Consider the following 12,070-nt stretch of genomic DNA (forward strand, 5'->3'; position numbering starts at 1 on the left):
TTCCCCACTGGTGGAAACTGTTGGGACCCGCAAGTCGGAACTAATTATTCTAACAAAAGAGGGGAAAAGAAAGAGTGACTTGAAAGGTGAAACTGCCAATGAGTGTTTTCAGAAAGAGGCAATTAGGAGGTCTGGTTCAGTGTGATTCACTGGTGATCCATGTTGCACCTTGGACCCACCTGTGTGGGCTATGCCTTTGGTCCCACTTGTTACCTCACTGTTCAGACACTGTTTTATTCCCTTTGTCTTTTTGTGCCCTCATCCTCAATAATTGGTGCCAACTTTTTTCTGCCAGTTGAAAAGGTTTAAGCAGTGTTTAGCCTCATAATTAATGTGAAAACTTCAGTGTTGTACTACTGAAAAAGTACTCTAGACATTTAGCTGAAAATGTTGATAATATGGATATGTAAGTATAGACCGTGCATCCTTGGGGACTCTTACTGTACTGATGTGTTTCTGAAGCAGACAGGTGACGGCAGCAATGTCAGCAATCCTGTATTAGTAGTTGATGGAGGCTCGTGTGGAGGTAACGGGAGCTGGTATTGACAGACGCCATGTATTTAGGAGCCTTGTTTTAAAACACAAAATAAAGGTGATGAGCATTACGGTCTGGTAAAACATTTTATTTTGGTTCAAGAATCGGGATGTGAGAGCCCATCAGACCAAAGATACCATGAAAACCACAGTGGGAGAAGTTCATTTTCAGAAACCTGTGGCCAGATCATAATCATTCTTTGGCCTAGTATAGGATATAAAAGAGTACCCAGCTTATATCAGCACATTCATATCTTGAGATGTGATTATTATTTGGTGGTTGGTCAGCTGAGAGTTACAAGACAGCAGAAATATGGAAATCATGGCCAGTGGTGATACTTCACCTGACTTTGGTTAACGTGTTTGTAATGGTCTTGGAGAGACTCTATCGTTCCCCCAATGGGGTTAAAACCCATGCAGTGATTTTTTTTTGTTTTCCTTCCTCTCTTCCCTTTGCAGATGAGAAGCCCAAGGTTAACCCTAGACTTTACATGTGTGTGTGTGAAGGCCTCTCCTGTGGAAATGAGGACCACTGTGAAGGCCAGCAGTGCTTTTCCTCACTGAGCATAAACGATGGCTTCCACGTCTACCAGAAAGGCTGCTTCCAGGTCTATGAGCAGGGGAAGATGACCTGTAAGACCCCGCCGTCACCCGGCCAAGCTGTGGAGTGCTGCCAAGGGGACTGGTGTAACAGGAACATCACCGCCCAGCTGCCCACTAAAGGTTCCCATGGACTTTTCTATTTCTATATCAAGGGTTTTTGTTAGTATTGTCCTGATTCTGTGTGGGTTAAAGATGTAAGTAGCCAGAAGGCTTTCCTCCTGCTCTTCCAACAGTGGGTGACAAGGGAAGTCCCTCTGGTGAGGAGGAGAAAGGCATGGCCTTTTGGAATCTACAAGGAGGATGGATGTTTTTGGGAAAGTGAGCACGGTGATGTCTACCTTGGGGATGGCTTGGCTGACCAGATCTCTCTTGGTGGTCATGAGCAGGTGAACAGCTCCTGACATCCTTTTCTGAAAGGAGCTATGATGTCATAATTTCTGAGACAGTTCTGCTTTGTAAATGCTCATCTCTCTGTTGAGTGTGTAGGGAGGAAAGTGGAACATAAGACTCTGATGTCTGAGTGGAATACCTTCCCTTCTTTACGAGGAAGGAGACAACCTCTATGCCCTGCAATCTATCACCCATCTGATGCCCAGCAATCTATCACCGAAACTTGAAGCTGGGTGAGATTTCACATCAACCTTGTAGTTTATGTGGAATCTTCTCCGTATTATAGTCAATATGGATTTCAGTCCTCCTCTGAAACTGTTTCCTCATAAAATGAGCCCTAAATTGCTCTCTCAGAGTCCCTACAAACATGAATGTACCTTGGTCTTTGTAGACTCATTCCAAGCCAAATTTACTCTCTTAATATATAGTACATTTTTAATAGACATACTTAACCAATTTTGCACTGACAAAAGAAGAAATAAACGGTAGGAGAGGCTACTAAGAGCATCCACGGCGAGAAATGTCAGCCAGAAAGGGAGGAGACAGAAAAATGTAAAAAACTGATACAAGATCATGTTCCATAATTCATAAGTTTTGAAGTTATGGTGAGGACCTTAAGCCATATAGAAAAGGTTAAAGTCTGATAAGCAAATAGGGTTCAATAATAAAAGAGAGTTTTTAATAAAAAGAGATGTTTTTATAAGCGAGGTCAGGTATTTAATGGTTAAACCTAAAAGGGTACTTGATGGGATAAATTCTTAAACCTTGTGAGTTTGTTATTAATAGAGTGGATGGACCATGAAGAAATGTCTGCATTCATGTAGAAATGATATCTGCAGGGTGAAAAGTTTCTAATCTGCAGAACAGTCTGTCAGATTAGAGTTGTAACACAGAATTTATTTTCTTAAGGAATTTCTGATTTAATTAGGGAGGCGCAATATTCATAACTTAATGCTGTACATAATTAGCTTTACACTTTATCATACAAGTGACATGTGCCAAGTTGTTGATTAATTTGGATTTGGGAAGTTAAAAGAAATTTATAAAGGAAGTTCGGCTTGAGATTGGATGGCTGAAGAGGCCAGGGACGTGGAAAGAGTAAGGCATACGTGGGGAACAGGGCTTGGTGACGTGATGTCAGGAAAGGGTCTGAAATTCAGAGGTGATTATCGCCTTGGGATCTTTTAATTATGGACCTTCACTAGGCAACTGAGAAACTTTGATTTAACTCAAAAGTGAATATTTGCTTGAGTGACATGTGAGTATTCGAGTGAATGCACAAATGTTTGAATGGGTATGTAATAATGTCTGAGCCAGAGAGTGAATGAGTGATTAGGTGCATGAGTGAATCAAGGATAGAACGTTTTGAGTGAGTGAATGAATGTTGAATAAGCGAGTTAGAGAACAGGTGAATGAATAGGTTCCTAGGCAGAAATCATGACGTAATAGCAATGAGAATTCAGCAGTAGACCTCCGAGATACATTGAAGAGAGAGACCACAGATTGGATCATTTGGTCTTAACTCAGATAGCACTTTCTCATAGGAATATTACAGCACAGTGTCTGTCCGTAAGGGCTTGATGGTAAAACGTCCTTACAGATCAAATCCAGGTCAATAAGGATAGTATCAGAGATTTGTGTAGTACTTTCTATTTTAAAAACACTTTTCACATAGATGCGTTAATAAATTGGTTCTCAGTGGAATTTTTTCAAACTCCTATTGTGTCTAAATGAATCATGGTTAAATGACTGGGCCGTTGGCCAGGTATTAGGAAGTCTTTCAGTTTCAACACTCTGTGGCTTGTGAGACTGTGTGGTCAGGGTCAGGAGCGAGCTACTTGTCAGGCATTGGTTATGCTAAATAATACGTAAACAATGAGCCTTACGGCCAGTTACCCTTCTCTCTCCCATCTCCAGGGAAATCCTTTCCTGGAACCCAGAATTTCCACTTGGAGGTTGGCCTCATCATTCTGTCTGTAGTGTTTGCAGTCTGCCTTCTAGCCTGCCTGCTGGGAGTTGCTCTCCGAAAATTTAAAAGGCGCAACCAAGAACGCCTCAACCCCAGAGATGTGGAGTATGGCGCCATCGAAGGGCTCATCACCACCAATGTCGGAGACAGCACGTTAGCAGTGAGTTTGTGGCCCCAGGGGACCCCGAGCATAACGCAGATGGCTGAAGATGCTTTCTTATTTCAAGCACGAAATGCTGACCAGTAACTGGTGACTGGACAGTGAGTGCACACATGCTCCTGGTCACTTATGTCTTCAGCAAGTATATGCCGGCACCCCTATGTGAGTTCAGTCTCCTCTACCTGAGAACATTTATTTTAGACAGACATTTACATTAAAGGAGGGAGTGGATTTATTTTAGTCGATCCTTGGTAGTTATTTTTCTTTGGGGAGTAAGGGGACAGGGACAGACAATGGTTGCCTATAATTTTGATGGTGGGGGAGGGCTTGGAATTTATGGTACTCAGTTCCTCTATTTTTAGCAGTAAAAGTGCTTTCAAAAAAAGGCACCTTTTGCTTAATATTAAAAATCACTTTCCCTTCTAGATTATTTCAGCGCCCTGTAATTTAAGACTTTTAAAACCTGACATCCAAAAAAGCAGCTATGAAATTTTTCGTGCTCCTGTGCCGCCCCCTTGTGGACTGCACTCATTTGGTTAAACCAGTGCTGTCCAATAGCAATACGTGCGGCACATCTGTTAATTTAAAATGTTCTAGTAGCCATCTTAAAAAAAGTTCAAAAAACCTCACAGGTGATATTAATTTTAAGAATATACTTAACCTAACATATATAATTATTATCATTTCAACATATAATTAAAGAATTATTAATGAGATATTTTGCATCTTTTTTTTTAAACTAAATTTTAAAAATCTGTGTATTTTATACGTACAGCACATATCGGTTCAGATCAGCCACATTTCACTGTCTCAGTGTCAACGTGTGGCTAGCAGCTACCCTAGCACAGGGTTTGGAACCATTGTACTTGTATGTTTTAAAGTTACTCTTTTGCACATTTTAAAATGATGAAATCACATTGAAAGCAACTGTCTTCCTTTTTTCACTCTTTAAAATTGTTTGTCAAGTGTTAATTTTAAAGCACCTTTAAACTTTAAGTGAGAAAAGGGATTGCGTGCTATCGAATAGGTTACCATCGAGTGCCGAAAGGAGAAGTAATAACATTCTACAGGGGTACTGTGCTGAGTAGGATGCCCCCTTTAAAAAAAGGTGAAGATTTGTGTTAGAAAGATGTTAAAGTCATGCCAGTACTAAATCGAGACTCTCCTTGTCATTGGCTGATGAATTGAAAGACGGTCAAGGTGGTAGCTTTTAATGTGATTCAGTGTTATTTAATGCCATCACGTAAGATCATCTGTATTAAGTCTTTGTTCTGCTAGACGACAGACTTAAAAGTGTCCGGGAGTTCTGCAGTTAAGCCTTTTTGCTGGAGAAGACTTGCCCTCACCAGTCATTGTAGCTCAGGTGCTACACCTGGACTACTACCCTTGGCGAGTTATTAAAACATTTGATGGTGGCTGATACAGGCTGGGAAATATCCCATCCTACTGCCTTCCCCATGACTGGACCACAGTCAAGTGTACTTTTTTTGTATGAAAAAAAAAGGGGAAGGAACCTTGTTTAGCTTCCTTTTACCTACCTATTTAATTGTGCTACAGTGAAACTGGGAAAAGAGGAGAAAAGGACATTTCATTCAAAAAGTAGAAAAATATAGTTTTTCTTCAGAAGTGTATTTAGAAGTTTGTTTCAAGTTTTAAGGCAAATTAAATGAATTCATTGAGTTTGGAGCAAGGACGATACAACGCTGAATCTTGACAAAACTTTAGCAGTAGTCAGAACTTTGTTCCTCAGAACTGCTAACATAGCTAATCACATTGGGCACTGATAGGAATCTCTAGTGTAAATTATTATTTAAATGGCTTCTATAATTTTGAAAGCAGAATGCTTTCAAATATGCTAAAATAGTCTTCTCAACTCAACCGTTTTAGATGACAGTATATCACGATATAATGACACAGTAAACAACACTGTTTAAAAACAAGTTGTCATTATTGGTCTACATACTTGCTTATTTAAGTGATATTCTCATTTATATGACTCAGCAATGCGTACCTTACTAAACAGCTCTCCTACGCTGAAAAAGAAGTCTTGGGATCCAAGAGTTGAAGTAGATGTTTGTTAGTCTTTGGTCGATTCCGCCCGCCCTGAAGTCTGTGAACTAGGTTTAGAACCAGGATTGTACATTATGAAAAAACAACACATTCGTTCTATAGTAATTTCAGAATTATTCTCTCAAAAAAATTGAATGAATAAAGAGAAAAACGAACAGCAAAAGAGATAGGGAGATGTGAAACCCTACTTCATCTACATGCAGTTTCTTGTTGAATATCCATTTTGCGGCTTTTAAGGATTCTAAATTTCTTCCTTTAGATGTTCAGGTTTTGGTAATTTTGCTGATCAACGGTACTTCACAGTGGTGCTCAGAGTAAGTAAAAGACAATGAAACTCAAACAAGGCAATGTATTCGTGTAACAGGCCAGCTAAAATGTTTGGGAAAGGACAGCTTTGGGGAGTGTTAGATCAACATTACTGCAACCTTCCCACGATCACCATGGGCACAATATTGTTTATTATAGATAATCCATTCCTGATTCAAAAATGCTTCTGCTTCTTGGCTTGCACTGAGAGTAAGAAGGGAAAATTTATGAATGAACTAATTGGGAATCTTTTTTGCAGTGTGTTCATTTTTAGAAGTAGATTTGGGGCATGGTTTTATGTTTCAATGAAAGTCATATTTTTTCTCTCTGCTTTGTGGGTAACTGACATTGAGAATGACGTACAGTATATGAAATCACGTGTGAGAAACTTTTGAAAATTGTAAAGCACTATAGAATTTAAGAGTCTTTCAATAAAAAAATTTTTTTTTTTCTTTTAAAAAGTAGACAACTGTTAACAAAAAAAAGAGAAATGACATAGAGGTGTTAATTTTGTGATTCTTGTTCCCCACCTACCTAGTAACCTCCATCCAGGTAGCCCTCTCTGCTTGAGTGTACCAGTCTGAGGACTCAGATGGCCATTGGGGTCTTTACAAGACAAACAACATTAGAGTCATTTGGTTCTTATTCCTAATTTGTTTGTTCCTTATTAGAGTTCCTTGGCATGTCAACTAAAGTGCATCCTTTGTTAGGTATTCTGAGCAGGGCCGAATATGGTCAATTTTGCTCAGCTCTTGGACTTGAAGGCCTTTGATTTTTGCTCCATTTTCTCTTCTAGCTACTGTTTCCCCTTGGGCTCAGCCCTGCATGTTGGACTTTTTAATTTACATCTTTGACTTTGTCCACTCAGCTTCTTTCTTTATATATTTTCTTCTAAAACTCTGGATACAAGAAAGGACTACTCATCTCTCAGGAAAACCTATCCCATATTAGGGAAAGGGCTAGCTTCTGGTTTTCCTAAGAAGTGAAACCAGTCCTTCCTCCAGTGGGGCTTTCCATGCACACGAACGGGCCATGTGTCCAAGACCACTGCCTCCATGCCAGTTACACCCACGTGCACGCTCATACTCTAACCTGGGAGCAGTTCCTCAATACTTTCTCTTTCTCCTTGTTTTGAACCGCAGGATTTATTGGATCATTCGTGTACGTCGGGAAGCGGCTCTGGTCTTCCTTTTCTGGTACAAAGAACGGTAGCCCGTCAGATCACACTGCTGGAGTGTGTTGGTAATTCTTTTTTCCCTTTCTTTGCGGGTTATGTGCCGTGGTTCTAGAAGTAGGATGGACCTTGGAAAATCTGCTTCGTGTTGCCTCTTGCTTGTTAAATGTCAGGAGATGTGAGGTAGCCATGTGGTAGTATGCCTCTAATCTGTGACTTGTGTTGGAGCACTTGAACTTGGTGAAGTTCTTGTCAAAGAACTAGTATCCACTAGGCAGGATACAGAGTGCCCAGTCAAAAGATTTCAGTTTTAAGTAGACCCTTCCGGATGATGGGAATGCTTGAAAATGAACTAACATGGCTGCTCCAGACCATAGGCATTGGGGAATCTGAGGTAAGTCGGCTTTTGGACAGTAAACTTGATTATTGCAATTTTATACTTCCTCACTCTTCCCCTGCCTTAAAAAAAAATGAAATAAATGTACCAAAGCTACCCTTCATAACTGCTTTATTTAAATAAGAGCTGTGTACATTTCTCTGTGGCCTCTCACATTTTTTCCCATATTGGAACATACTTGTATAGAGATATAATCATAGTGTGTGTATAATTTGTCCCTGTTTTCAGTTTTAAGCTCACACACATTTTCATGTATTTGTACACATCACAGGTATTTTAAAGATTATGTAATTGTCTATTGCGTGATAACTTTAACAATACTGTTTGAAAAATGTTTTGCACATGTTGCTTCTTTTGAGTACGCAGAATAAATTTCTAGGAATTGGGGTTCCTGGGTCAAAATTTGTGACTTTTTATGGCTTGTCTTATATATTGCCAGATTGCCCTCTAGGAAGGTGGTGCAAATGCTTTTTTCTTTAAAGTCCTGATTTTTATTAGTTTTAGTTTTATGAGGTGGGCATTTGCAAGTCACATGACAGTTTTCATTAATTTCTCCTTTAGATGGCATGCAGGGATGGCCACAGGAGCAATGATGGATTAGAAACATCTCCATACTCTCCTGGTTCTCCCAGTTTTGGGGGGCTGGCTTTGCAGCTCTTGCCGTATATCATCTTTTGCTTTTGGGAGGTGACAGGCCAACATAGGCTGCCTTCACCACTTGGCTGCTATACTCTGACTTTTCTTCCTGTTTTCATGGAAACCAGGACACCCCCAAATGCAGTAGTGGAAGGGGGTGGCGGGCAGAGGTAGTAGAAGTGACTGCCACCTTCAGGCACACAGGTGGCCAGCAGGAGCCTGTTGCCTTTTCTCTACGTCTGTAGCTACTGCAACTGTTTCTGAACTCCAGCTTCATGCTTCTCCTCCACGGTGGACTGTGTGTAGAGAAACTAAAAATGGAAAAGCCCCCAGTGTGCTCACTGCTTACAACCAGAGTTGTCCTCTTGTACCAGCTAACATCCTATTTGATTATGAACAAGGGTACCTGGGTAGGGGTAAGAAGTGAAGGGGGACATTACCCCCCATCCTCCTGTCCCATGGCCACTCACCATTCACAGAGCAGCAGCTCTCATGACCGGTCCTCAGAGATGGACCCCAGAGTCCAAAGGGCAAAATAATACTGCACCTTTAAAAATGCATAGTGTTTCCAGTTGTATAGATATTCTTCAGCATATTTTGAAATAGTTTATGTTCAGTTACAGTATTTTATTGGTTCAGTGCTAAAGAGCCGTGCCTTTCAGTAGCATCTAGTTGGTGTTCATGTAGTACAGGCTTGAATAAAAATGTATGTAATGAACTGTTCGGATGTTACCATTTTTGGTTGAAAAACATGAGAAGTTGGACTAGATCCGTTGTTACAGATGGTGATCAATGAATCTCCAAATTTTAGGTGCTTTAGGGGACCCCCCCCCCCTCTTTTGGGTCTCCATGGCCAGGACTTTTGGGCAGCTCTGCTTCTGTTTTCAGGGACTTCTGCATAAGGTTGCATTTGCAAAAAGCATTTGACAACTTAACAGCCTTTGAAAACCATTTAAGTAGGTTTCTGTTTCAATTCTGTCTACTTATGCTGACATCTATCTCTGTTTGCTCTAAAACAAAGGATTTAAGGCAACTGTATAGTAATGTCCACAATGCTCTGGGATATTTTTCTCTCCTTCCTAATGAGAATATGAGGACAAAGGGCAAATAAAGATACAGAATGGAACCAAAGGCAGGAATAGATGAGCCTTCTCTTTTGTAGCAGTCGATTTTGTAGATCTTAGCACTAGCCTTCATCTTAAACTACAAATGCTGGGCAATTGCTATGACTTTATTCCAATTAATCTTGCACTAAATACTATTTTTGTGACTTGACAGTGGCCCACAAAAGACCACTTACTGGCTTCATTTAACGCTCTTTTGGATTAGTCACTGGTATTTAGTAGGGACATTGCTTATCGTAAGGGAATCTAGATTGAGCAGTTTTGATTATGTTTTGATTATGTCCAGACATAATCTCCTGGACAGACATGCTTTCTCTCTCCGTGTTTGGGTTCTCAGCGACTTAGTTTTCCAGCGAAGAGCTGCATTCCTGTATATATAGGTGGTGCTGCAGCAGCTTATTACCAGCTGGGATTCCCAGCAGCCACTTGCCTTGGTAGAAAGCCCCGCTGCCCTGCACCTCGTATATCCTGCTGCATCGTTTTCCAGGTGCCACGTCTGCCTTCACCTTGATCATACCCCGTGTTGATCCCCCCAGTCTCGCGGTAATTCCCTCCTCCTCCCAACCTCCCTGATCACCTACCTGTCATTAAGGAGAAAAACGGGAGCAGACATAATCAAAACGTAATCAAGGGCTTCCCTGGTGGCTCAGTGGTTGAGAGTCCGCCTGCCGATGCAGGGGACACGGGTTCGTGCCCTGGTCCGGGAAGATCCCACATGCCTCGGAGCGGCTGGGCTCGTGAGCCATGGCCGCTGGGCCTGCGCGTCCGGAGCCTGTGCTCCGCAACGGGAGAGGCCACAGCAGTGAGAGGCCCGCGTACTGCAAAAAAAATAAAATAAAATAAAATAATCAAAACTGCTCAATCTAGATTCCCTTATGATAAGCAATGTCCCTACTAAATACCAGTGACTAATGCAAAAGAGCATGTAGTTGACAAGCTGACAGTTGTGCTGGGGCTGCAGGAGGGGGCACGAACTCCTCAGGTCAGATCACAACTCGTCACCGTTTTTTGAAAATGTTTTCTCCAAGTGTCCTTTTCAGTGTCACCCACTTGTGGCATCACAGGGACTGTCTTGCAGGCGAACACCCATGACCAGTGTCAGAAATCGGGACTGTTCTGGGATTATGTGTTTAAGACTTTGCAAATCCTCTTTTGAAATATATCCTCCGCCAAGAAATCCTTTAAGGACGGCAGTGGCTGTCTGTCGATCTCCTACACAGCATTGCTCTGTGTGTGTGTGCGCGTGTGTGTTAATCCTTCAGAACACATATCTCAAACTCAGTGATCTCTTCGGTGAAAAATATAAATGCATATGTAAATTCACAAATGTGGACTCTTAGAAAATGCCGATGTTGATCCTTTATTAAGGGAAGGAATCAAGTAAGTCACTCAGTTAAGCCCCATACACGCTTTTTGGCTTTCATCAACATTGAAATTTCTAAGTTTCACTAACTTTCATGTGCTTTTACAAACCATATGCATTTCATACCTTTTCACAGAGGAATGTAAAGGTAAACTTTGTAATTAGCAGCTTATTGTACAGATGCAGATTCTGAGAGTGTTTCATTTGATAGCACAGTAGGGTGGCCGGGAGGGGCAGTTTCCACCTTATTTTTGGACGTCTTTACAGGCAAAAAGTAGTGGTATTTATACCCCTGAGTTGTGTTTTTCCATGGGAGGGGTTAAGAGTTGCTAGCATGAAGTTCGTTGGCTACCTGTCCTGTTCTGCTGTCCAATGTCACCTCTGTGTTGCTTTCCACAGGGAAAGGCAGGTATGGTGAGGTGTGGAGGGGCAGTTGGCAGGGGGAGAATGTCGCTGTGAAGATCTTCTCCTCCCGGGATGAGAAGTCGTGGTTCAGGGAAACAGAGTTGTACAACACTGTGATGCTGAGGCATGAAAATATTTTAGGTAAGTACAAAAATTATCCCCTCATTAATTTTCTTCTAGGAAGAAATAATTGCCTGCCTTTGCCCTCTCAGATTTGGTGTGTCTGAATTCGCAAGTCTCTCCTAAATGGTGACATAGGGACCATCAGCATTTATATGCTGTTTAATTTTCTTTCCACATGAATTGCTTGTGTAAGTCTGCGAAGAAGCTAAGTTTGAAGATTCTCTGGATGATGAAAAGGAAATTGTTATTGCTAAGTCTTCCTCTGCAGGTTGTTACTTAAATAACAAAAACTTGCCCCATATTGTTCACTTCAAGGCTTCCTCTGTAGTTCTGCTTACCCCACCCTTTTTGAATATTTATTACTTGAATCAAACTAAGAAAGATCTTTGGACGATTTCCTAGAGATTCATAGCTCCCAGGGATATCGTAATTAAATGCACATTCCTTCAAACAAGGCATCGTTTTTAAAGCCCAGATTTCGAGAAGGATTTAGCATACATTTTAATTTGGAAACTAAAGCTTGGAAACATTTGTGAAATATGTGAAGAGCCCATTGAAATACTGCTATGGAAGTATAAAGGGTTAGAATATTCCTTTAGCCTGTTGACTTCTTTGTTTTTGAAAAGTTTTTCTACATGTGTTTATACTAATACATATATGATGAATGCTGCCTGGGGTGCTTCTTTAATAGTGGCTATAAAGTTTCTATAGAACTGGACTCTTTATAGGATAGTGTTGGCCACTGCATGGCTACGGGATCAGGTCTGGCTTATAGGAAGGCCACTGCCAGAATTGATTTCTATTCCAGTACTGCCA

The 12,070-nt window shown here is 41.1% G+C and overlaps 1 protein-coding gene across 3 annotated transcripts in view; it reads left to right on the forward strand.

The window, feature by feature from the left end:
* The window catches only part of ACVR1 (activin A receptor type 1), a 126,793-nt gene that overhangs the window by 88,152 nt on the left and 26,571 nt on the right, over positions 1–12,070 (forward strand). For all 3 annotated transcript variants that reach the window (XM_082658548.1, XM_082658547.1, XM_082658546.1), the window contains 4 exons: positions 994–1,257; positions 3,445–3,656; positions 7,175–7,274; positions 11,126–11,272. In XM_082658548.1, the coding sequence (XP_082514674.1) occupies positions 994–1,257; positions 3,445–3,656; positions 7,175–7,274; positions 11,126–11,272 (723 nt within the window). The remainder of the gene's footprint in view (positions 1–993; positions 1,258–3,444; positions 3,657–7,174; positions 7,275–11,125; positions 11,273–12,070) is intronic.

The sequence above is a fragment of the Grampus griseus genome (genome assembly GCF_964374135.1).
Source record: "Grampus griseus genome assembly, chromosome: 7".
Lineage (NCBI taxonomy): Eukaryota > Metazoa > Chordata > Mammalia > Artiodactyla > Delphinidae > Grampus > Grampus griseus.